This window comes from Oncorhynchus clarkii, chromosome 1 (genome assembly GCF_045791955.1).
Source record: "Oncorhynchus clarkii lewisi isolate Uvic-CL-2024 chromosome 1, UVic_Ocla_1.0, whole genome shotgun sequence".
NCBI classification, from domain to species: Eukaryota; Metazoa; Chordata; class Actinopteri; order Salmoniformes; family Salmonidae; genus Oncorhynchus; species Oncorhynchus clarkii.
In genome coordinates this window covers 37,894,329-37,921,284 of record NC_092147.1, presented here as the reverse complement: position 1 = coordinate 37,921,284, position 26,956 = coordinate 37,894,329, and the positions used below count along the sequence as shown (strand labels likewise).

At 41.8% G+C, this 26,956-nt stretch overlaps 1 protein-coding gene across 2 annotated transcripts in view; it reads right to left on the bottom strand.

Moving 5' to 3' along the window:
• The window catches only part of LOC139406663 (furin-like), a 160,369-nt gene that overhangs the window by 125,128 nt on the left and 8,285 nt on the right, over positions 1–26,956 (bottom strand). For both annotated transcript variants that reach the window (XM_071149521.1, XM_071149529.1), the window contains exon 2: positions 16,629–16,941. In XM_071149521.1, the coding sequence (XP_071005622.1) occupies positions 16,629–16,817 (189 nt within the window). In that variant the 5' untranslated portion in view covers positions 16,818–16,941. The remainder of the gene's footprint in view (positions 1–16,628; positions 16,942–26,956) is intronic.

Genomic DNA, 26,956 nt, shown 5'->3' with positions numbered 1-26,956 from the left:
ATCTATTAAAAAGAGGAGGATCCCATCAGTTTTCTATCGGCTAGGCCTACTATATTTACAGTGCCTTGCGAAAGTATTCGGCCCCCTTGAACTTTGGCCCCCTTGGCCAAGTCAAAGTCCAGACCTGAATCCAATCGAGAATCTGTGGAAAGAACTGAAAACTGCTGTTCACAAATGCTCTCCATCCAACCTCACTGAGCTCGAGCTGTTTTGCAAGGAGGAATGGGAAAAAATTTCAGTCTCTCGATGTGCAAAACTGATAGAGACATACCCCAAGCGACTTACACCTGTAATCGCAGCAAAAGGTGGCGCTACAAAGTATTAACTTAAGGGGGCTGAATAAATAATAATAATAATAAAAAAGTTTGAAATATCCAATAAATGTCGTTCCACTTCATGATTGTGTCCCACTTGTTGTTGATTCTTCACAAAAAAATACAGTTTTATATCTTTATGTTTGAAGCCTGAAATGTGGCAAAAGGTCGCAAAGTTCAAGGGGGCCGAATACTTTCGCAAGGCACTGTACTTCTCAACTTTCCTAATATTAAGCACATTGCTTCTCTTTACAACAGGAGTATTAGCCTATCACTTGTGAATGATATACAGTGGGGCAAAAAAGTATTTAGTCAGCCACCAATTGTGCAAGTTCTCCCACTTAAAAAGATGAGAGAGGCCTGTAATTTTCATCATAGGTACACTTCAACTATGACAGACAAAATTAGAAAAAAATCCAGAAAATCACATTGTAGGATTTTTTATGAATTTATTTGCAAATTATGGTGGAAAATAAGTATTTGGTCACCTACAAACAAGCAAGATTTCTGGCTCTCACAGACCTGTAACTTCTTCTTTAAGAGGCTCCTCTGTCCTCCACTCGTTACCTGTATTAATGCCACCTGTTTGAACTTGTTATCAGTATAAAAGACACCTGTCCACAACCTCAAACAGTCACACTCCAAACTCCACTATGGCCAAGACCAAAGAGCTGTCAAAGGACACCAGAAACAAAATTGTAGACCTGCACCAGGCTGTGAAGACTGAATCTGCAATAGGTAAGCAGCTTGGTTTGAAGAAATCAACTGTGGGAGCAATTATTAGGAAATGGAAGACATACAAGACCACTGATAATCTCCCTCGATCTGGGGCTCCACGCAAGATCTCACCCCGTGGGGTCAAAATGATCACAAGAACGGTGAGCAAAAATCCCAGAACCACACGGGAGGACCTAGTGAATGACCTGCAGAGAGCTGGGACCAAAGTAACAAAGCCTACCATCAGTAACACACTACGCCGCCAGGGACTCAAATCCTGCAGTGCCAGACATGTCCCCCTGCTTAAGCCAGTACATGTCCAGGCCCATTTGAAGTTTGCTAGAGAGCATTTGGATGATCCAGAAGAAGATTGGGAGAATGTCATATGGTCAGATGAAACCAAAATATAACTTTTTGGTAAAAACTCAACTCGTCGTGTTTGGAGGACAAAGAATGCTGAGTTGCATCCAAAGAACACCATACCTACTGTGAAGTATGGGGGTGGAACCATCATGCTTTGGGGCTGTTTTTCTGCAAAGGGACCAGGACGACTGATCCGTGTAAAGGAAAGAATGAATGGGGCCATGTATCGTGAGATTTTGAGTGAAAACCTCCTTCCATCAGCAAGGGCATTGAAGATGAAACGTGGCTGGGTCTTTCAGCATGACAATGATCCCAAGCATACCGCCCGGGCAACGAAGGAGTGGCTTCATAAGAAGCATTTCAAGGTCCTGGAGTGGCCTAGCCAGTCTCCAGATCTCAACCCCATAGAAAATCTTTGGAGGGAGTTGAAAGTCCGTGTTGCCCAGCAACAGCCCCAAAACATCACTGCTCTAGATGAGATCTGCATGGAGAAATGGGCCAAAATACCAGCAACAGTGTGTGAAAACCTTGTGAAGACTTACAGAAAACGTTTGACCTCTGTCATTGCCAACAAAGGGTATATAACAAAGTATTGAGATAAACTTTTGTTATTGACCAAATATCAAAAAAAAAAAAATCCAAAACCAAAAAATCCTACAATGTGATTTTCTGGATGTTTTTTCTAATTTTGTCTGTCATAGTTGAAGTGTACCTATGATGAAAATTACAGGCCTCTCTCATCTTTTTAAGTGGGAGAACTTGTACAATTGGTGGCTGACTAAATACTTTTTTGCCCCACTGTATCATAACTTGTGAATGATGCCCAGCATAAGAAAAAGCCTTTTTTGTGAATGTTTTTAATCAAAGTCGCACACCTCATGCAGCCTAGCCTATAGGCCTATATGTTTTGATAAGGTTTGTACCACAACTAAAGTGGACAAAAAACATGTAAAAAAACAGAGCCTAACTGGCATAAGCAGCGCATGATTTTTAAATTTAAGGAAGATCATTTTCACCACAAAAATGCTCCCGCTCCCCCTCTCGAGGTCGCCAGGCTGCTCATCATTACGCGCACCAGTGTATCATCGGACTCACCTGGATTTCATCACGTCATTGATTGCCTCCCCTAGATCTGTCACTTCCTCAGGTTTCCTTCCCGTGTCTGCATTGATGTTGTTTTATTTCTCTTGTCCAGACCCTGTTCTTGTTAATTTTCATGTCTATTTATTATTAAATCCTCACGCTGTACTTGCTTCCCGTCTCCCAGCGTCTGTGGTCACGGAACCGTTCCAGAATGCAGACACCACAATTGGAAGCATCAGGCAGTTTTTTTGTTGGTGACGTCGAGTCTGGGTGCCGCTGCAACCGGGGATGCCTCAGCTGGCTCAGCAGGCTCCCGCGCCTTGCCTCAGCCCGCCGGGCTCCCGCGCCTTGCCTCAGCCGGCTCCCGCGCCTCAGCCGGCCTCCCATGCCTCGCCCCATGCCTCGTCTGCTCCTCTCTGGCGCTTGAGGTTGCCAGGCTGCTCATCATTACGCACACCTGTCACCATCGTTACTCGCACAAGTGCCTCATCGGACTCACCTGGACTCCATCACGTCATTGATTGCCTCCCCTATATTTGTCACTTCCTCAGTTTCATTCCTGTGTCTGCATTGATGCTGCTTTGTTTCTCTTGTCCAGACGCTGTTCTTGTTTAGTTTAATGTCTATTTATTATTAAATCCTCACCTGTACTTGCTTCCTGTCTCCCAGCGTCTGTGGTTACGTAACCGTTACACCTTTAGAATAAAAGCATTACATGCATAATCGCCTTTGTGGCCACTTTTGATAATGGTGTTTACGGAATGGTGTTCCGGATAACGGAACATTCCAGCTTATAGCCTACTGCCATGTGTGCATTACTGTGCGTATAATGTGAAGAAATAGCCTAATAGTTTATCAACATTTTAAGCGAAACTGTTCTGTCAGACTAATTGCTTAAAAATGTTTATGTTAGTTGTTGTATTCATTTGGGATCTATTGTATCCTACAACTGTCCCAGACTATATTTGGAATATTTATTTCTCGCACAGCATAGGTCGACTTTTGTACTATGTGGGATAGTAGATTGACATATGCTAGTGCTTTTGCTGTTCATTAGGCCTACTCATCTTGTAGGCTGACGAAAAGTAAATGTGGACATTTCTTCCAATATTTTCAATATGTGCCTCGGAATTGGTTAAGGACGCGTGCAGTTGGGTCCCCAATGTGTCGGTCTTCACTTGTAGCCTGTGATAAAGACCCAATCACATGATGGAGTGCGAGCAGCACTCAGGGAGGAGGGCACAACAAAGGCATGGATTTTTTTTATGGTGCATTACAGCCACAAAGGGGAGGCCGCCGTGAAACTCAAATTATTATCAAGTGCTTGTCAAATTGTGAATGAGAGACCAATGAAGAATATCCAGCCTGCGCAAAAAACTAAGCAAAGCTCATGCCTTTTATTCGAATCATCATTAGAGTCGCATCATACAGCCGTAAAATGTATTTTTAGAACAACTAAAGTTACATTAATAACTCCAAATTAGGCATATAGGAGTACCTATTTCTTTGTTAAACCGCATGTGTGCACTCTCAAATAATTTGGAGAAAATTCTAAGCAAATCGTGTCTTCTAAATGAACTAGTGTAGCCCACAGCCATTTGGCATAGCCACACCAGGACCTAACATAAGGACAACTCAGAGTATGCTATTCTGTTCTTCTGAAATTGACTACATTTTCTTCATATCATACTTCTTTAGACCTGTCTAAAATAAATTGATTTATTGTGAAGGTGTTGGCTATATTACATGGATTTATTAGTCTTTTTAGAATGTTCCAAAGGTCTGCATCACTGGCTTGTAGGAAGCCAGGAGATGCTAAATGTGTTTATGTTAATTACCGGTCAATTACCGTGAGACCGACAGTTATTTGCTTGACAATCACCGGCTAACGAAATTTCATGACCGCCACAGCCCTAGCTATGTTAGCTACTCAATGTTTTTATCGATTTTAGGGCTGTAGCCATTGAATTCTGGTAGTTTCATTTGAAAAAATAAAACTGTCAGTCACAAAATTCGAAAGTTGCACAATAGAGCCAATGCCGCGCAGCCCTGCCTCTCGCCCGACGAGTTGCCTTAGTGAACGGCGTCAGGCAGTCCCTAACACTAGCAAGCTAGCACTCGTCATGGAAATGGGGGTAGCGAAATGTGCATTTGGATCAATCCCTGACGACACATACATCAAAATGTAGCTACGAAGCTCTACTTTGTAACTTGCTATGTTTTTTGTGTCTTTGAAAACATAAATGACATAGCTGGAAGAAAAAAGTTTGACCTTATATTTCAGTCCAAGGACGTCCGATGACCCTCAGGACATTCCAATACTTCTTAGCAATACAATGTCATATTGATCTTACTCTGGTAGGTTGAGTAAGAGCATATATAAACACACCAATTTTGCTGGTTTCACCAAAGGTCTGTACCACAGATTTGAACGTTCAAACACGGCACTTGCTTTATATTTGGGATCATATTGCGTAAATATCATAATGTACAGTATTTTAGATTTTTAGACATAGGTAACAACTCCCATATTCATGTGATTTATGATGTATTTTGACAACCACATGATTGACATTAAGTGAAAATGTATTTGTTTCTTAGTCTAACACAGCTATGGGTACACTTGCAATTGGCCGCTAGTCCACACATTACGCAATCATTGACATTCTATTTCTAGCACATGTAGTCAGGAGCAAAGGAGAGGAGAAAAATAAAATAAAATAAAAATGCTGTTATTTGGCTGTTACTGTCATTCAAAATTACCTAAGGAGAAAAGTATAAAACAGGAGGTATAGAGAATGGAGGGAAGAAGATAAAAGTAAGACGAGAGGTGTGAGTGAACAACACTAGCAGGAAGGAGTTGGATGTGTTCCAATCTGCCACGTGGCCTGGGATCCACAGAGACTCATTGTTCCCATCACAAAGGCAGATGCAGGGTGTGTACTGGAAGGGAGCTGCAACAAAACAGACCTCCTCCCTCATGGGCAGACTATATTGGAGCATGAGGTCTGATAGCAACAGGCTCGGAGACCGTTCAGACTGCTGAACCCTTGAACTGGACTGACCACCTGCAATGACTCTCCGCACCTTAGGCACTCACTCACGCCCATACACATCACAACTGCTACTACCAGACTCTTAATATTATTGCTAAATACTGAACAATTTAAATACTTGCTCCCCAAAACACGTGTAAATATTGGATTATAAATTGTGCTTTCCTGTATTATGCTAAAATGCTAATTATGTTTTATTGGTGAACGTCCAGTCACTGGAGAACAAACTGGATGAGCTCCATTCGAGACTATCAACAGGACCTAAAAAAACTGTAATATTCTATGTTTCTCAGAGTCATGGATGAACGAGGACATGGATAATATACACTGAGTGTACAAAACATCTTCCTAATATTAAGTTGAACCCTCTCGAAAGTGTTCCACAGGGATGGTGGCCCATGTTGACTGCAATGCATCCTCCAGTTGTGTAAAGTTGGCTGGATGTCTTATTCTTGATACACATGGGAAACTGAGCATGAAAAACCCAGTAGCGTTGCAGTTTTTGACACAAACTGGTGCCCCTGGCACCTACTACCATACTTCGTTCAACGTAAATATTTTGTCTTGCGCATTCACCCTCTGAATGGCACACACACAATCCATGTCTCAATTGTCTCAAGGCTTAAAAAATCCTTCTTTAACTTGTCTCTTCCCCTTCATCTAAACTGATTTGAAGTGGATTTAACAAGTGAGATCAATAGCTTTCACCTGGTCAGTATCTCATGGAAAGAGCAGGTGTGCCTAATGTTTTCTACACTCAGTGTGGATGCTGCAGAAATGTGCTTTTTATGTTGTTTTGGAACTGAACTATTCATTTAATACATTAACCTATTTAGCTGTAATAAATAATAAATCATAGATCTAATGAATCATTTGACCCAATATTATGGCCATAAGATGAGCAAATTAACCCTAATATGCATCAAATATTATTTTAAAACAGTTTAGATGATATGGACAATTTCTTGATATTCTTCTGTTATTTAATTTATTATTATTATTATTGTATGTGACCAATAAAATTAAAATGTATGTATGTGACCAATAAAATTAGATATGAACAAAAATATAAACGCAACATGCAACGATTTCAAAGATTTGACTGAGTTGCAGTTCATATAAGGAAATCAGTCCATTGAAATCAATTAGGCCATAATCCATGGAGTTCACATGACTGGGCAGGGGTGTAGCCATGAGTCGGCCTGGGAGGGCATAGGCTCACCCATTTGGCAGCCAGGCCCACCCACTGGGGAGCCAGGCCCAGCCAATCAGAATGAGTTTTTCCCCACTAAAGAGCTTTATTACAGACAGAAATACTCCTCAGCATTCCCTTCAGTTGATCCCACAGTTGAAGAAGCTGGATTTTAAGGTCCTGAGCAGGCGTGATTACACGTGGTCTGCATTTGTGAAGCCGGTAAGATGTTCTACAAAATTCTCTAAAAATGATGTAGGAGGCGGCTTATGGAAGAGAAATGAACATTAAATTATCCGGTAACAGCTCTGTGGGACATTCTTGCAGTCAGCAAGACAATTTCACACTCCCTCAAAACTTGAGACATCTGTGCCATTGTGTATAGGTACAAAACTGCACATTTTAAAGTGGCCGATTTGTCCCCAGCACAACGTGCACCTGTGTAATGATCATGCTGTTTAATCAGCTTCTTGAAATACCACACCTGTTAGGTGGATGGATTATCTTAGAAAAGGAGAAATGCTAACTAACAGGGATATAAATAACTTATATTTACTTTATGTTCGTATTGTTATCTTTTATTATTTCTTATTGTTGTTGCATTGTTGAAAAGTAAGCATTTAGTTGGACGGTGTATACCACGTGTATCCTGTACATACGACTAATTAAATATGAAACTGGGCCCAATCTGCTGATAATAACCTGCTGGCTGGCAACCTTCTCCATGGCAACAACGGGGTTGTGGTGGCAGAGCAGCACTGTGCTCTGTGGCGCGAACAGGGTGCCAGGAGGCGGCTAATCGCCTGGGTTTTTGTCTACTCTATCTATGGCCATGAGAAGGAGGAGAGGAGATGTAGTTTACACCAACGAGAGAGAGAGAAAGAGACTAGAAACAGTGGGAAGTGGGAGGGCAGAGGGGATGGATGAAAAAACAAAGATGACGGAGATTGAGGGCGGAATAAAAAAGTGATGACGTTATATATAAGCTACACAAGATAAACTACCTCATGAAAGACTGCAGGAATTATGATTCAATATTACTTTTTCAAGCTGACGGCCTTTATAGTTTAGCTGTTGAGAGGAACTGAAGACATGCTCCTTTTCTTTCTCTAACAATCCACAGGGATTAGAAAACTGCTCAAATGTCAGGTGCTAATGGCAGTGTCTGCTTAATGCAGCACCATAATGTTCTTCTGTGCTGGGTTTGTGGGTTTGCGTGTCTGTCTAAATGTGTAGGTACATTATTAAAGTGTGTGAGTGTGTGTGTATGAGTTTGTGTGTGTGTGAGAGAGACGGTGGCATTGAAGCCACTCTCCACTGAGCAAGTTGAGTCACCTCTCACAGAACAATGAACCTGACTGGCTCACGCTGCAAAAAGATCTCATAGTTTCCCTTCGAAATTCTATGCATTATGGATGAACTTCTATTTTTGACACATTCATTCTGTGTGTTTACAGGGTTAATTCTGCATGGTTGCAGGATTACAACAGAAACAACTCTAAGGTTAACAGTTTAGGCATTAGTTCCCGAGTGGTTAAGGGTATGGTTTGGGGAAGGCTATGGTTTGGGAAAGGCTTAAAACCAAATAATTAAAAACTACAGGCTATTACAATCAGGTATCATCAGTATTCTCATGGCTTGCTAAAACATTGTGAACTGCCATAGTGGTCTGAGCAACGCGCTTCGGCTCCAAGCACCATGAGTTCCCACAGAGTTCTCTGCAATCTTTTTTTTGTTTTTGTGAGCTCTGAGGAAGGCATATATCGACGTTCTCGGGACCTTTACAAACATCCAAAATCTATTTCTCGTGATCAGGCTGCAAAAGGAACACTGCATGACATTTAAACAGACCACACACACACAAACACAGAAATGAATGTATCCTAACAATAAAGAATTTAGCACAACACTGAAGGGAATAATCAGTTACATGATGATGATATCACTTCAGCGATAAACATCTCATGACTTCCTGAATACACACACCCTCTGTCAGCTCTGTGTGTGTTTGGCTGGCAAGGATGTCACCAGGACTTGGCTTTCTGGGTTTTAACCAGGAATGATTTTGGGTCAGCCCTGAATATTTTGCGCTGCTGCGGAAAAAAATGTAGTCAACTGAATTTCGCCGCTTAGTTTGTAGAGATGTGGTTACGTGAAACTGCGGAAGTCATCCAACCGTTATAAGCGAGGGCACTCCACCACTTCTCAGAATGGTGCGATGTCTCAAGATCACTTAATGACTAATTAGTATTCTACATAACCGACTGAATATAATAGCATAGATAATGTTAGGCTACTGTTAGACCAAAAACATATCATACTTTCTTATGACAATTTAGGATGATTGTGCAGATATGTAAAAAATTGTGTGCAGTAATCAACAGCACGCAAAATATGCTTTGATTGAAACAAAATACAGGTGGCTGTGTTTAACTCCATCTGCTCAAGAAATTGATTAAACAGTAGTTAAGCTACTTAGCCTACTTCAACCAAGAAGATCGAAATGCATATTCCAATTAAACCGATTGGGATCAAATGGTTGCCATGCATGCAGCATGGACGTTTCACCCAGAAAACATAAATAAGTATAGTTTAAGCTACCCCAAAAAATAGCACTACACCACTGGTTATAATAAATGTAAAGCACTTGCCGTGTGTGGTCAACTGATCATTTCAGCAGCGTTTTCATTGGGACAGCGTCATTGAGTTACTCATCTTGATAAATCAATCAATGTCAGATTTCTGTTTTCACTGAATATCCGTTTGGCTATTTGGTTACAATTCGGCTGGGAAATGTGAGTGCTCATGATCTAGCTAAATTGAAGTTAGTGCCTATAGCCTACCTGATGAGCTCTGATGTTTTCTAGATCTTTCCAATACTTTTTGATGCATTTTAGCCACTTAGCCTACGGATGCAAATACAAAATTGTGCGTTACTCGCTGATAGATTATTTGATATATTATTGTAACAGTTGGCCTACCTAAGCAATAAAGCCACATTGGATTACTGACCACAATCCATGGAAGGGGTGCTGGAAGTGCTGCAGATACATTTTAATAAATGTGCCAAATGTAATTACTCCTGTCTGTACAGAAATAACTAAAATCAACTTATTTAAAAAAATTGCTGTGGATTGTGTTTTGGCACAAGCCATAGGTCTACAGTCGGAATCTCACAATTGAGCAGCCCATGGCAAATATCAAACAGCTGAGTGTTGAGTTGTGGCTGTTAATATGGCTGTCAATGAACAGCAGGCAATATCTACAATATCTTTCGCAATATTTCAAAACACAATTGAGGGAAAAAACTATTTGGATAAGTGAGTGCCGCTGGAAAGTTGGTGGACTATACTTTTCTCCTCATATTGTAGACTTAAAATGTATGTATCCACTCTTTTCGGGTGTAAGGGCGCTGTACTGCAGCGCCAGCTGTGCCATCAGAGTCCCTGGGTTCGCGCCCAGGCTCTGTCGTAACCGGCCGCGACCGGGAGGTCCGTGGGGCGACGCACAATTGGCCTAGCGTCGTCCGGGTTAGGGAGGGCTTGGTCGGTAGGGATGTACTTGTCTCATCGCGCACCAGCGACTCCTGCCGGGCGCAGTGCTCGCTAACCAAGGTTGCCAGGTGCACGGTGTATCCTCCGACACATTGGTGCGGCTGGCTTCCGGGTTGGATGCGCGCTGTGTTAAGAAGCAGTGCGGCTGGTTGGGTTGTGTACGTTGTGGACTCTCCCGAGTCCGTGCGGGAGTTGTAGCGATGAGACAAGATAGTAGCTACTACAACAATTGGATACCACGAAATTGGTGAGAAAAAGGGGTAAAAAAAAATAAAAAATATCAAAACAAACTCTGAACCAATTACATTAATTTGGGGACAGGTCAAAAAGCATTAAACATTTATGGCAATTTAGCTAGTTAGCTTGCACTTGCTAGCTAATTTGTCCTATTTAGCTAGCTTGCTTTAATTTGTCCTATTTAGCTAGCTTGCTTTAATTTTTTTATTTTACCCCTTTTTCTCCCCAATTTCGTGGTATCCAATTGTTGCTAGTTAATTTGTCCTGGGATATAAACATTGAGTTGTTATTTTACCTGAAATGCACAAGGTCCTCTACTCCGACATAAAATGGTCAACTGAATCGTTTCTAGTCATCTCTCCTCCTTCTAGGCTTTTTCCTTCTCTTGACTTTATATTGCAATTGGCATCTTTCATAAATTAGGTGCATTACCGCCACTGACCTCATTCGTCTTTCAGTTACCCACGTGGGTATAACCAATGAGGAGATGGCACGTGGGTATCTGTTTCAATAAACCAATGAGCAGATGGGAGAGGCAGGACTTGCAGCGCGATCTACGTCACAAATATAATTTACTTCTATTTTATCCCTTGGCAACGCAGACGCTCGTTGGCGCGCGTGAGCAGTGTGGGTGCAATTATTGAATAATATAGATTTAAAAATGTATTTTGCAACTCTCGCAACGCAGTCAGCCTGTTAGACCGCTTCGCCACTCAGGAGTCCCGAGTATCCTGTATCCTGTCATTTTGGTTATTTGTGTGGTATTAAAACATTTTATTTTAATGTCTCCAGTCATGTAGAATTGCAGGAAATAATTTTAGAAAAGACAATTTATTGGTCTTCAGGGCTAAGGCCCGAATGTTATGAAACTCCAGTGTCGTCCCTGGTGGCTGGCCCTAGAGAACATCCACCACAAGAGAGAAAGGAAGTGAGGATGACTAAGCCATAATTCCCCCTGTTCACTCAACCATCCACAGGCCACACATCCTTTATCTAACCCACCCATCTCCCCAAATAAAGCCACTGTGTAGCCGAGACATTGGAAGACTGCATTAGTTATGTTTATCTCCCTGCTGCCTCTTATCACCTACTCAGAGACAAAAGTCTGAAATACGGCTCATTATTCTCGTGCGGCTGGTGCCTAAACGAAACAATGACTAAGGATGTACGCCTCCATAATCTCATTTCAGACAACTGTTTAAATGTTGCTTAGCAATCCTCCCCTCTGTCTCTTCCTCTCACTCTCAATCTCAGTCTTTAGCCACTGTTCATCCATTCTCTCCCACTCTTTTTCCCCTCGCCAAATCCTCCCACTCACTCTCCTGCCTTCCTAATCTCTCCTCTTTCCTCTCAGTTCTGATCACTCACTTCTCTCTAACTGGATCCTTTCATTTTAAACTTCTCCCCTACTCTATTTATATCTAGCTTTCTGCCTCCCTATCTACAACAAATAATAATAATAATTCCCCCAATCCCTAAATGTCTTTGCTTCATGAAAGAAGCAGAGATGACAGAACTTTACCGATGTCAACTAGATTGAAGCATTCATTCTATTGATTTATGACATTCTGTGATACAGCCCAGGATCGAACCAGGGTCTGTAGTGACGGACATCTGGGCAAGAGGCATACCTATGTAAGAATGCTGTTCATTGACTATAGCTCAGCATTCAACACCATAGTACCCTCCAAGCTCATCATCAAGCTTGAGGCCCTGGGTCTGAACACCGCCCTGTGCAACTGGGTCCTAGACTTCCTGACAGGTTGCCCCCAGGTGGTGAAGGTAGGAAACAACACCTCCTCTTCGCTGATCCTCAACACTGGGGCCCCACAAGGGTGCGTTCTCAGCCCCCTCCTGTACTCCCTGTTCACCCATGACTGCGTGGCAACGCACGCCTTCGACTCAATCATCAAGTTTGCAGATGACACAACAGTAGTAGACTTGATTACCAACAATGATGAGACAGCCTACAGGGAGGAGGTTAGGGCTCTGGGAGTGTGGTGCCAGGAACATAACCTCTCACTCAATGTCAACAAAACTAAGGAGATGATTGTGGACTTCAGGAAACAGCAGAGGGAGCACCCCCCTATCCACATTGATGGGACCGCAGTGGAGAAGGTGGATAGCTTCAAGTTCCACAGCGTACACGTCACTGACAAACTGAAATGGTCCACCCACACAGACAGTGTGGTGAAGTTGGCGCAACTGCGCCTCTTCAACCTCAGGAGGCTAAAGAAATTTGGCTTAACACCTAAAACCTAAAACTGTACTCACTTTAATTGTGTGTAGATATTGCATCACCCATCTCATATGTATATACTGTATTCTATACTATGCCACTGTATCTTAGTCCAATGCTACTCTGACATATATGTATATATATATTCTTAATCCATTCCTTACTTAGATTTATGTGTATTTTGGGTATATGTTGTAAAACTGTTAGATGTTACGTGTTATATATTACTACACTGCCGGAGCTAGAAGCACAAGCATTTCACTACACCCGCAATTACATCTGATAAACACGTGTATGTGACCAATACATTTGATTTGATTTGGAGAAAAGAAGAGAAAAGGAGAGAACGGGAGAAGAGAATAGAGATTAATGAGAGTAGGGCTTTACTATGTAGCCTACTGTTTGTCTGTGGGATGTGAGCAGGACTCTGTACCATATGGCATCAGACATCCATCTCTGACAAACCGACCCATCTTCAAGGAGTCCTCTGTTCCCAAACCCACCGTTCAGCATGAGTGAGTAATGACAGAAAAAAACGCAGACGTATGTTTCCCCATTAAATTGATCTATCGGTTTTAGACTGACGAGTCCGAGCATATGGAGGGAGTGATGGGAGGGAAAGAGAAAAAGAGCAGAGAAGGATAAAGCTTTGGGGAGCTTTTGAGAGAATAAACAGAGAGAGCAGAGGGAGATGAAATATATGTGTGCATAAGGAAAGAGTGAAAGTGGATGAGAGCGCAGAGTGAGATGACGAGACGGGGAGGATAGGGAGAGAGAGAAAAAGAGAGCGAGAGAAAGACTAAACTCATGACACATCACCAGAGGACAACGCCCGATACCAAGGTAAAAAAAAAGACAGGCCAATTTAGGTCCCCCAAAATAACAATCAACCCCTGCCAGTCCTTACAAGCCCTGGATCTCTGATTGGATAAGTCTCTGTCTGCCCTGTGCTTTACTGGCAGAGGCATACAGGTGTTTCAGGCTCGAAACTGGGGCGTCAACTGGGAATACTGGTATGGTAGTGGGGCCTATACTACAAGGCTGTAGAGAGGGAAAAGACAGAAGAACCCACTTACTATTATTCCATTGTGCCTGTCTACCAGAAGTACCTTCATGATGTGTTCGTAACAAGCGATGAAGGTATAAACATATAACTATCCTCTGGGGGAAAGACTGTGTGAGACTGTGTGTGTGAGACTGTGTGTGCGGCGTGCACATGTGCGTCAATCTGTGTGGAGCTTGATTGCTTGGCAGTCTCAAAGCAGAATAAGGCCTATTCAATAGAGCAAATAATGACTTGCATTCAAAGAGCCAATTATGAATAAAAGGTTATTTAAGGCACATTTTTCTAATGGCCTCCCCCCCCTCTCCCTCTCTCTCTACAGCAGAATCCTTTCACAGCATCCCAACAGCAGTTCCTGCTAGATTAAATCAATAACCAAAGAACTCCAATCAAAGCCAGCTGAGAGCGAGAAACTACAGTACTTTGAAAAGTAAACAATCAGAGCCAAGGAGACAATTGAGTGGTGATGAGTGTGACAACGAGAGGCATCTCACAAATTAAAAATATCACATCTCATCCTACTACTTTATGACCGTGGTAGGATCTACTACTATAACAGGAGAAAAAACATCTGTGATGGAGCTCAAGACAGAAGCTGCATGGACAGCAACATAAAGAAAGCAGAAGATAAGCCTAAATTCAATTTGAAAACCGCTCTGAAAATCCTCTTTTTGTGGGGGATAGGGTGGAGGGAGGGTTGGTACTGTAGTTCAGAGCCTCCTACGCATGTATTCGATGCAGACAGTGAAGTCTCCTGTGGAGTGACTGGACCAGGGATTCCGTTAGCCGGTAATAGCCGGCTTTTGGCCTATACATTTGTTTTGAAATGCCAATAAATAAAACTGGCCAATTGTCCGGGAGAAGAAACAATCCCATTGCGAAATAATGCTTTTTAGCCGATTCATGAATGTAAAAGTCGATGGAAATACATTTGACTGGTCCTGCTTATTGGTCTATAAGTTAATTTGCGGAATTTATTTGAATGAAATTGTCGCATGTGTAGGCTACACTATATTCATTTATCACACGCTTACAGCATGAGCGTAGCCTCAAAGCCTTTGAGCGGAAAATCTGTCAGACAGCACAAGAGCTACTGCTGCAGCATCTCAAACAGCAACGGAAGGCAGGCTTCATCAGGACGTCACACACTACTTTGTAATGAGCTAGAGACAGTAGGCTTTGCATTTTGAAAACATATACTTCATTGTATGAAACCTGAACATTTTAATACATATGAGGCATGTCTTAGGCCTGCCTCGCTTCAAAGTAGCCTATTACATCTCCTCTATTTCTAAATTTCTAACAGATATTTAATCTGTCACATGAAACCGCTAGCATGTGCAGTGCCCTTTTGACAAAAGTGTTTTCCCGCTAATTGCATTATGGAATGAACATTTGGGTGTAGCCTAATGCCTTGTGGGCATTGCTGCACTTATAATGTGGAGAAATAATCGTTTATCAACATTTTAAGCTAAACATTCTGATCTGTTGCATACGACTCATTGCTTTTTAACGTTTAAAAATGGAGCCTAGGTCTACTGGTTGTATGAATTTGGGATCTGTCTTCCCACAACTGACCCAGAATCTGTTTGGAATAGGTTACTTCTCGACAAGCTGACCAATAGAATAGGTAAACTTTTCTACCATGGGGGATAGTATATTGACATAGGATTGTGATTTTGCTTTTTGCTTTTTGTTACTTGTCTTGTTGGCAGAGGAAAAGTAATTGTGGACAGTTATTCTAACATCTACAAAATCAGAATAGGGTAAGGACTGTGCATCGTTGCATCCTCTACTTGCATGTTCTGTTAATATGAATTACCATAATCTAAAATGTCATTTCTGTCATTCTGAGCACCGTGGGTGGACGCCCTGATCAGGTTACGCACCCAATGCATATGGGTCCTAAAATGCTGCTGGTTAAATGTCCGGGGCCACGTTTTCCTAACAGAAACCCTGACACACACACGGTATGGTATGCCCAAATTAACTATACTGAACAAAAATATAAATGCATCATGCAACAATTTCAGATTTACAGTTCATATTAGTAAATTGAAATAAATGCATTATGCCCTATTCTATGGATTTCACATGACTGGGAAGGAGTTCACCCATGTGACTGAGTTTTTCCCCACAAAAGGGCTTTATTACAGACAGAAATACTCCTCAGTTTCATGAGCTGTCCAGGTGGCTGGTTTCAGACAATCCCGCAGGTGAAAAAGCCAGATGTGGGGGTCCTGGGTTAGTGTGGTTACACGTGCTCTTCGGTTGTGAGGCCGGTTGACAAAAGTGCACATATTAGAGTGGCCTTTTATTGTCCCTAGCACAAGGTGCACCTGTGTAATGATGATGCTGTTTAATCAGCTTATTGATATGCCACATCTGCCAGGTAGATGGATTATCTTGGCAAAGGAAAAATGCTCACAAACAGAGATGTAAACGAATAAACCTTTGGTGCATATGGAACATTTTGGGGATCTTTTATTTCAGCTTGTGAAATATGGGACCAACACTTGACATGTTGCGTTCATATTTTTGTTCTGTATAGAACCCATAGGAGGAGTGCAGGCTTTAGCTGACAGATAAACTCAGCAAGGGATGGAAGAGTCATGACATGCACTCTGACTCTCAACACGAGGGCTTATAGGCTGTCCTGTCTGTATATCTTGTTGCACATTAAAGCCTGTTGAGCAGGCTGTCACTGAAATAGAACAGAGTTTCAACTGACCACAGATACAGGGCATAGAGAGATCATACACTCTGACTGACTAGAGGGGTTCCACAGGGTGCACTGCTGTGCTACTCACATTGCCATGGTTGATGAAGCCGTGTTTCCTGGCAATTCGGTCAGCCTCCTGCGGTCCCCCCTCTATGTGGACCGCCCAGGTGTTAGTGTAGACCTCCTCTCCAGCAGTCAGCTTAGCAGTCGACTCCAGTGCTGCGGACAGGAGGACCAGGAGAGTCCCAAGCTGCAGCAGGGCCAGCCTGGCATCCATGAAAAGGAGAACAGGGGCACTGGGCAGGGGGACTCCGGCCGTCTGTCTTTCTGGGGTGGAGAAGTCTCAATGCTCACCAGTAACAGCACTGGCCTCCCTCACAGCAGCCAAATAGAGAAGTGACCTAAAGAAAAAAAGAACAAAGTTATAAAACCACACATTGACTCGTAAACACATACATGCATGTATGCAGGAATGCACGCAAACACACACAGGTACTTGTTCACTCAGTGTGCAGTGCGCACAACCCCACATGCCATAGCACAGAGAAAAAATTAAAGACCACAGACCACAGCATGCATTCTGTAGAATGCATTCACTTTCTACCACCACAGTTTATTCTAGAGACACAGAGACAGACTTTCTCTAGCTGAAAGAGGCTACAACAGCATGAGAGACTGCCTCTTCAAGTGTTTGTGCTTCATGCTTTGAGCCGATCAGCAAAACACAAGGAATAGCCCTAAAACAAGTAGAGCGGTAATTGAACAAGTTGGAGCGCAATCCATATGAAGGCGAAACAGGATCAAGAGAGTAGGGTTGCTTGCGAGAGAAGTCCTACTGTGCGAAGGCAGCTTGCATTGTTCTGGGCTTTTGACAGTCTGACTTCAATCTTAGTTGTGAGCCGTCATGTGGGGGAGAGCTAAGCTGTAATTTGTGCTGAGGCTGTGGTATCTAAAAACAGAGTGGGTAAAGCTCTGTCTGTCTCCCCTGAGAACACTCAGCCTTTCCATAGATGGGCTTTTCAGTTACACACAGACAGTACAGTAAGAATAGAGACTCAGGAAGCCCCCCAGGCATAACTTACGGTGATGATGCAGGGCAATTCCACGATAATGGAATTACGCTACTCTTTACACAATGGCTACTTAAAACTGTGGAGATACAAACTTTGGTAATGGAATTACGGTAAAATCTCCCTCATCTTTTTATGAGACCATGTTTCCCAAAAAGTCTTAAATATCTGCTCCGAATTAAGATTCAAAGATGCATATGGCAGAAAGAATGGGGTGTCAGCTATGATATGGCACCTTGAGTTTGAAAAAAAATCTATTTTGGTTATTGAACTACAGTAAGTGAAGTGGATTTACACCCGGTAACGGAATTACGGTAACAGAAATACATCATGGGTCCCTGATCAGTACAGATCAGGGACCCATGATGTAATTCTGTATTGTGGATATGAATGTCAATCTCCTTATGTTTCACAAGTTTGGACATCACAGCGCAGCACAGTAGAGTACAGTGCAGAACATTACAAAACAGCAGAGTAGGGTAGAGTTCAGTACAATATACAATATACTGATACCGATAGGCATCGGTCCCCGATTCAAATGTTTAAGATAGGCCTGCATCGGTCCAAGGACCCCAAACCCGCATTGGTCAGAAAATCGATTCAAACGCTACGAATTGCAGATCCATTTATTTTTTCCTCAAATTAATTTCTATCTACCTTCCCGAAAATACCTAGTATTTTGTGACAACTGATGCGTTCTCTCCTTCAGTGTTGAACTAAGCATGTAACCATAGACAGTAATTGATCTACAAGTAATTTTGCATGCCGAACAACCCTAGGTAATATCAGTAGCTTAGTCAAACTGCGCAGTGTCCAGCGTCGCACACTGACCAATGCGAGATAGGCAGCGTGTTCCTGATCTTCTGCGCGGCACCTTCAGCATACCAAATGCTAAAGTGGCTTGCGCGATATTAGGTTGTCAAACAACTAATAAAGCCTATGTAATTTGCTAGGTTACTGTCATCTATAAACTGTTTTTGTAAATTGTGTTTTACTGGAATAAAAGTAAGCTACCCGAGACACAACTCATCTGGCTATGAGCTACCTGCTGAACAGGTACAGTACTTGCTCAGGTTCACCATCAGCAATAGTTTTGGTAGTTTTTCTTTAAACAATCAGTGTATATGGTCATTTTTAGATATACAGGGTAAAGTTTCACATTACTAGCTCAAACACAATCTGTAAAATGACAAGCTAATTAGTGGGTGATGGTGATTTCAGAACCAAAGTGGGAGACAAATAACATAGGCCACATTGCCCGTGGTAGTGGGTTGGTAGATGCTTAGTCATTTCAGACTAGGTGCCTACATACAGTGGGGCAAACAAGTATTTAGTCAGCCACCAATTGTGCAAGTTCTCCCACTTAAAAAGATGAGAGAGGCCTGTAATTTTCATCATAGGTACACTTCAACTATGACAGACAAAATGAGAAAAAAAATCCAGAAAATCACATTGTAGGATTTTTAATGAATTTATTAGCAAATTATGGTGGAAAATAAGTATGGTCACCTACAAACAAGCAAGATTTCTGGCTCTCACAGACCTGTAACTTCTTCTTTAAGAGGCTCCTCTGTCCTCCACTCGTTACCTGTATTAATGGCACCTGTTTGAACTTGTTATCAGCATAAAAGACACCTGTCCACAACCTCAAACAGTCACACTCCAAACTCCACTATGGCCAAGACCAAAGAGCTGTCAAAGGACACCAGAAACAAAATTGTAGACCTGCACCAGGCTGGGAAGACTGAATCTGCAATAGGTAAGCAGCTTGGTTTGAAGAAATCAACTGTGGGAGCAATTATTAGGAAATGAAAGACATACAAGACCACTGATAATCTCCCTCGATCTGGGGCTCCACGCAAGATCTCACCCCATGGGGTCAAAATGTTCACAAGAACGGTGAGCAAAAATCCCAGGGACCTAGTGAATGACCTGCAGAGAGCTGGGACCAAAGTAACAAAGCCTACCATCAGTAACACACTACACCGCCAGGGACTCAAATCCTGCAGTGCCAGACGTGTCCCCCTGCTTAAGCCAGTACATGTCCAGGCCCGTTTAAAGTTTGCTAGAGAGCATTTGGATGATCCAGAAGAAGATTGGGAGAATGTCATATGGTCAGATGAAACCAAAATAGAACTTTTTGGTAAAAACTCAACTCGTCGTGTTTTGAGGACAAAGAATGCTGAGTTGTATCCAAAGAACACCATACCTACAGTGAAGTATGGGGGTGGAACCATCATGCGTTGGGGCTGTTTTTCTGCAAAGGGACCAGGACGACTGATCCGTGTAAAGGAAAGAATGAATGGGGCCATGTATCGTGAGATTTTGAGTGAAAACCTCCTTCCATCAGCAAGGGTATTGAAGATGAAACGTGGCTGGGTCAGCATGACAATGATCCCAAACACACCGCCCGGGCAACAAATGAGTGGCTTCGTAAGAAGCATTTCAAGGTCCTGGAGTGGCCTAGCCAGTCTCCAGATCTCAACCCCATAGAAAATCTTTGGAGGGAGTTGAAAGTCTGTGTTGCCCAGCAACAGCCCCAAAACATCACTGCTCTAGAGGAGATCTGCATGGAGGAATGGGCCAAAATACCAGCAACAGTGTGTGAAAACCTTGTGAAGACTTACAGAAAACGTTTGACCTCTGTCATTGCCAACAAAGGGTATATAACAAAGTATTGAGATAAACTTTTGTTATTGACCAAATACTTATTTTCCACCATAATTTGCAAATAAATTCATAAAAAAATCCTACAATGTGATTTTCTGGATTTTTTTTCTCATTTTGTTTGTCATAGTTGAAGTGTACCTATGATGAAAATTACAGGCCTCTCTCATCTTTTTAAATGGGAGAACTTGCACAATTGGTGGCTGACAAAATACTTTTTAGTCATGGGTCCTTTTGATGGAAATGCCCTGCAGTCTTAGATGTCAATGTCTGCTCTGCGCTGACTGGACCACCCATTATTCAATAAGCTGAAGGCAATTTAACATGATCAGGCATAAGGTGGGAAAACATAGTTATCCCAGTCTCGCGGTGACCTTTAAAATCTGAATCTGTCAAAAAACATTCCATAAAACATCTAGGACACAACGTTCCTTATCTTTAATTAGGAGGATCTATCTATCTTAGACAACAGAGGCAGAGGATAGGACTGAGTGGGAGAACATCACATCCAGTGTTTTCCTACAGACTAATTTTCAGCTAGCCACTTCATATTAACTAGACTACTTTTAATTTAAAAGCTTAAGTTCGCCAGCCCGACGAGCCCTTTCCTTCTAGAATGAACGATACGCATCTTCTAGCAATCTAATGATAGGATAGGCGCCTGTCACTCACAATGCGAGTGATGACAGGTAAACGCAGTATGTCTGCGTCAAATTTCTTTACACGGAGGAAGGAGAAAACATGATGCTTGTTAATTTGCACATCCCATGTCATGTAAGTGGTAACGATGAGTTGAAATCCACTTAGCCTAATTATTGTTTTCTGGCACACTCATTTTGTTTAGCATGTTTCACATAGCCTATGTGCCACAGGCTATGTGGTTATATGTCCATGGTATTGCATTGGGACAAGTAAACCAAAGGATTTTCTAGGTTTCCCTTCCTCAGATGTTGGGGCTTGCCAGACAGTGACGCTAAAGTGAGTGACTTGTCTCATCAATCAGTGTAGTCTACCGAATCGTATCAGTGAGTTCATTAGGCTCCCTAATTTGCATAGGCTACTGGTAGATGTAGGCTTTTAGGCGTTTATCTGCAGATGAATAATGAAAACATCTGATGAAAATGGTGAATCATTACTGCAGCAATAGGTAGTGGAGAGCCTCATTCTGGTCCAAAGACACTATATATACACAAAAGTATGTGGACTCCCCTTCAAATTAGTGGATTCGGCTATTTCAGCCACACCAGTTGCTGACCGGTGAATAAAGCACACAGCTATGCAATCTCCATAGACAAACATTGGCAGTAGAATGGCCCGAACGTTCAGGCGCAACAACGGCTCAGCTGCAAAGTGGTAGGCCACACAATTTCACAGAATGGGACCGCAGAGTGCTGAAGCTTGTACTGTGTAACATTCGTCTGTCCTTGGTTGCAACACTCACCACCAAGTTCCAAACTGCTTCTGGAAGCAATGTCAGCACAAGAACTGTTAGTCGGAAGCTTCATGAAAGGGGTTTCCATGGCCGAGCAGCCAAGCGTCTGGAGCAGTGGAAACGCGTTCTCTGCAGTGATGAATCACACTTCACCATCTGGCAGTGCGACGGACGAATTTGGCAGATGCCAGGAGAAGGCCACCTGCCCCAATGCATAGTGCCAACTGTGTCACACCTGCTCCCGCTCCCCCTCCCTGGCACTCAAAGGCGGCAGGCTCCCCAGCATTACGCACTCCTGCCACCATCATTACGCACACCTGCCTTCCCCCCATCACGCACATCAGCTATTATTGGACTCACCTGGACTCAATCACCTGTGTCATTACCTCCCCTATATCGGTCTGTTCCAAAGCTCTGTTCCCTGATTCAGGATTAATGTTTGTTTGTCATTTTTGTTCTGGTTCTGACGCTGTTCCTGTTCGATGTCTGTTCCATATTAAAATGTTCAACTCCCCGTACCTGCTTCTCTTCTCCAGTGTCAGTCCTTACAAACTGTAGAGTTTGGTGGAGGAGGAATAATAGCCTGAGGATGTTTTCATGGTTTGGGCTCGGCCTTTAGTTCCAGTGAAGGAAAATCTTAACGCAACAGCATTCAATTACATTTTACACAATTCTGTGCTTCCAACTTTGTGGCAACAGTTTGGGAAGGCCCTTTCCTGTTTCACCATGACAATGTCCCCGTGCACAAAGCGAGGTCCATACAGAAATGTTTTGTTGAAATGTGTGGAAGAACTTGACTGGCCTGCACAGAGCCCTGACCCAAACCCTATTGAACACCTTTGAGAAGAATTGGAACGCTGACTGCGAGCCAGGCCTAATCACCCAACATCAGTGCCAAAACTCACTAATGCTCTTGTGGCTGAATGGAAGCAAGACCTCGCAGCAATGTTTCAACATCTAGTAGAAAGCCTTTGTCATACGTGGCAGTCCGTAGTGGGACTTAGAACGCAGCTGTCCTTTTCAAACCACATGGCAAAAAGAAAAAATGTGGGCGCTCCTCTTTGGGTTCACATTGATTTGAGGGTTAAACTATCATTCTAATGAAAGCCAACCCCTGTCACTACTTAGAAACAGATTTGAGGTAGTGATTTGTTTAAATTATTTAGTCAAAAAAGTGTTGTTTCCTTCTCCGTATTGGCCATCTACCGGAAAAAAATCTCAGAGATATGTTGATAAATGGCTACGACAGGTTGTCATCTATCAACAGATATAGAGTGCATTTGGAAAGTATTCAGACCCCTTGACTTTTTCCACATTTTATTACGTTGCAGTCTTATTCTAAAATTGATTCAATTGTTATTTTCCCTCAATCTACACACAATACTCCATAATGACAAAGCAAAAACAGATGACATTTTGCAAATTTATAAAAAAAAAAAAACGGAAATAATACATTTCTCTGCAGATCCTCACAAGCTGTGTCAGGTTGGATGGGGAGCATCACAGCTATTTCAGGTCTCTCCAGAGATGTTTGATCGGGTTCAAGTCCAGGCTCTGGCTGGGCCACTCAAGGACATTCAGAGACTTGACCCGAAGCCACTCCCGTGTTGTCTTGGCTGTCTGCTTAGGGTTGTTGTCCTGTTGGAAGGTGAACCTTCACCCAAGTATGAGGTCCTGAGCACAGTGGAGCAGGTTTTCCTCAAGGATCTCTCAATACTTTGCTTTGCTTCGTGCTTCATCTTTCCCTCGATCCTGACTAGTCTGCTTGTCCCAGTCGTTGAACAACGCCACCATCATGCTTCACTGTAGGGATAGTGCCAGGTTTCCTCCAGATGTGACGCTTGGCATTCAGGCCAAAGAGTTCAATCTAGGTTTCATCAGACCAGTGAATCTTGTTTCTCATGGTCTGAGAGTCCTTTAGGTGCCTTTTGGCCACTCCGGACAGACAATTCCTTTGACCTCATGGCTTGATTTTGCTCTGACATGCACTGTCAAATGTGGGACCTTATATAGACAGGTGTGTGCCTTTCCAAATCATGTCCAATCAATTGAATTTACCACATGTGGACTACAAGGATGATCAATGGAAACAGGATGCACCTGAGCACAATTTCGAGACTCATAGCAAAGGGTCTGAATACATATTGTAATTTAATACATTTGCAAAAATTTCTAAAAACTAGTTTTTTCGCTTTGTCATTATGGGTTATTGTGTGAAGATTGATGAGGATTTGTATTTATACATACATTTTAGAATAAGGCCGTAACGTCATAAAATGTGGAAAAAGGAAAAGGGTCTGAACACGCTATATGCAGCATACCCAAGTTTATTGAGGTTTGTCTGTTAGAAGAGCGCAAACGGTACATGTCGCCGCAGTTGTTATCCCAGTTCCATTGATTTCAATACAATATTGATGTGAGTGATTAATTTGCGCACACTATTGATTACAGTAGAACAAGCAAATCAATTCCAGTCTTGGAGTGACCGCTTGGTAAATATTGGTGCGTGTGCAGTTTAAGGTACTAATTTAGCAAAATACAAGTAATCAAGTGTGACACTTGTGTGTAGGGAGCAAATTTTATGTATTGGTCCTCAAAATATTAGGACTTATTTCAGCATAATGATTATGAATTTAGACATATAAAACCGGTGTTTTGACACTCGCCGATAAATCAAAAAGCCATGACAACAGGAAGCAACAACAGTATCACAAATATAAATGGTACTTTTAAGATTATTTTTCAACAGGATTCTATATCTGGTAAAAACTACTGAATGAACCTAGAAACGAACTATGATTTAATGATATAAGTGAATACGTGAAAATATGTTTGTCTTGGCCACTATGCTTACCAATAATATCATGCAATGATATCATTATTTTAATCAATCCAGTGGATAGGCCTATTTGTTTTCACAAATTCAACATTACATGTGCACAACAAAAACAACACTAAACAACAGCCTATTGCTAGATGCACACTTGAATTAAAGGGTAACTACACCCAAAAATCTAAATAACCCAGACCTCAAAACTGGTCTCCTGATGTGGTTTAAGCATTGGTATGGACTTATAACATCCAATTGTGTTGTTTTTCTATTTAAAAAGTGTGACTTTGAGGGCGAGATCCTGAAAAAAAATGGGGGGAACTAAAACCTGGAAAAACAAAACTGAGAAAAACAGATTTTATAGGGCCCTTCCTCATTTTAAATTAATGTAGGCTATGTAAAATCTGAACGATATAATACTTAAAACTGATATAACCCTTTTATTAATTCAATTTCATGTATTTTTTAAATATTTTTTTAAATGTGGTGTCAACGCCCTGGCCTTAGTATTCTGTGTTTTCTTTATTATGTTGGTTAGGCCAGGGTGTGACATGGGTGATTTATGTGTCTTGTTTTGTCTAGGGGTTTTGTAGTCAGGTGTTTATCGTTGTCTCTGATTGGGAACCATATTTAGGCAGCCATATTCTTTAGGTATTTTGTGGGTGATTGTTCCTGTCTCTTGCACCAGTTAGGACTGTTTCGGTTTTTCCACGGTTTCTTATTTTGTATAGTGTTCACGTTTTCATCTTTCATTAAAGATGTTTATAAATAACCACGCTGCATTTTGGTCCTCCTCTCCTTCCCAGGAAGAAAACCATTACATGTGGGCTATTTATATACTTCATTTTTCTGTTTAATAAAATACATAATTTGAAGAACAAACATTAGTGGCAATGCATATCGTGCACTAAAACTGTAAATAAGATTTTAATCTCAAGAGAGGACAGGTTAAATGTTAAAGTTTTAATGTTCTCTTACTTTCAAAATAGTCCTGATCATATAGACTTAGATGATATCCAAAACAACTAACAATACATTAATTTTACAGTTTGTCATTTAAATTGTCTTTCTACACAATACCACAACAAATGTTAGAAAATCGATAAAGTATTCAATCATTTCACTGTGTATTTCAGATGGAATCAAGGCATTAGAATATACTGGAGGCCACCAAAATAGACCCATACCGGTATTGGCGATATGTCGCCCAGCCCTACTGTGGTTTAGCCTATTAGATCAGCCGGTAATAGCTCATGTGAACGCTAGCTAGGTACCGTCTGACATGATCCTATTTGGAAATTTAGAAACAATCTTTACAAGCAGGAATGTTGAATAAAATTACATTTGAACTTACTCTACTGGTTGTCTGAGTGGTTGGTCTCAACGACACTGGGAATTTGAGACAATCTGCATTTCTCAATATGCATACTACCATGCTCCACACTCTCATGCTTCGAGTGCATTCTCCGAGGAAGTTCCCTTAAGAAGGTTTGTGTGAGGATGAGTGTGGAGAACACATAAAACATGACATTTGAGAAGCACTCGCACTCCCCCTACTGTATTACTTCACGCTGCACCTTTCCTTCAGTGAACCTTCTTCCAACTAGGACACTGGCAACGGAGACAAAACAAATTATACACAAAGTAAACATTTTTCTTCATAACTATCATCTAGCTATCGTAGTAATCTAGCTAACCAGATAGTTTAACAGGCAAAAAGGACTTAAAACGAATGTTATGCAAGGTAGATGCAATTTCTTCGTGGGAAGCTAGCAAGCTAACAATTCTTATCTGGCTAGATAACAGTAGTAGCTAGTCATTTAGCCCTATTGACTTACTATCGGCTTGCGATCTACACACACTACAGTGGGTATTGTAGCCAGGTAGAGTGTTGGGCCAGTAACCGAAAGGTTGCTCGATTGAATCCCTGAGCTGACAAGGTAAAAATCTGTCATTCTGCCCCTGAACAAGGCAATTAACCCAGTGTTCCTAGGCCGTCATTGTAAATAAGAATTTGTTCTTAACTGACTTGCCTAGTTAAATAAAAAATGAACAAAAGCCTTAGATCTGTTTCCCATAAGATATCCTAACTCTAGACTGAACCTCAAACTGTCCAAATGAGATAGAGGACCATCTTAGTGCTCATCACTGGACTGAGAAGAGGCAAGCAGGCCAATGAAATGTAATTGCTGATCATTATCACCATCAGTGTTTGCTGAAACTTCTGTAATAAAATGTCATTGATTTACAGTGCCTTGCGAAAGTATTCGAACTTTGCGACCTTTTGCCACATTTCAGGCTTCAAACATAAAGATATAAAACTGTATTTTTTTTGTGAAGAATCAACAACAAGTGGGACACAATCATGAAGTGGAACGACATTTATTGGATATTTCAAACTTTTTTAACAAATCCAA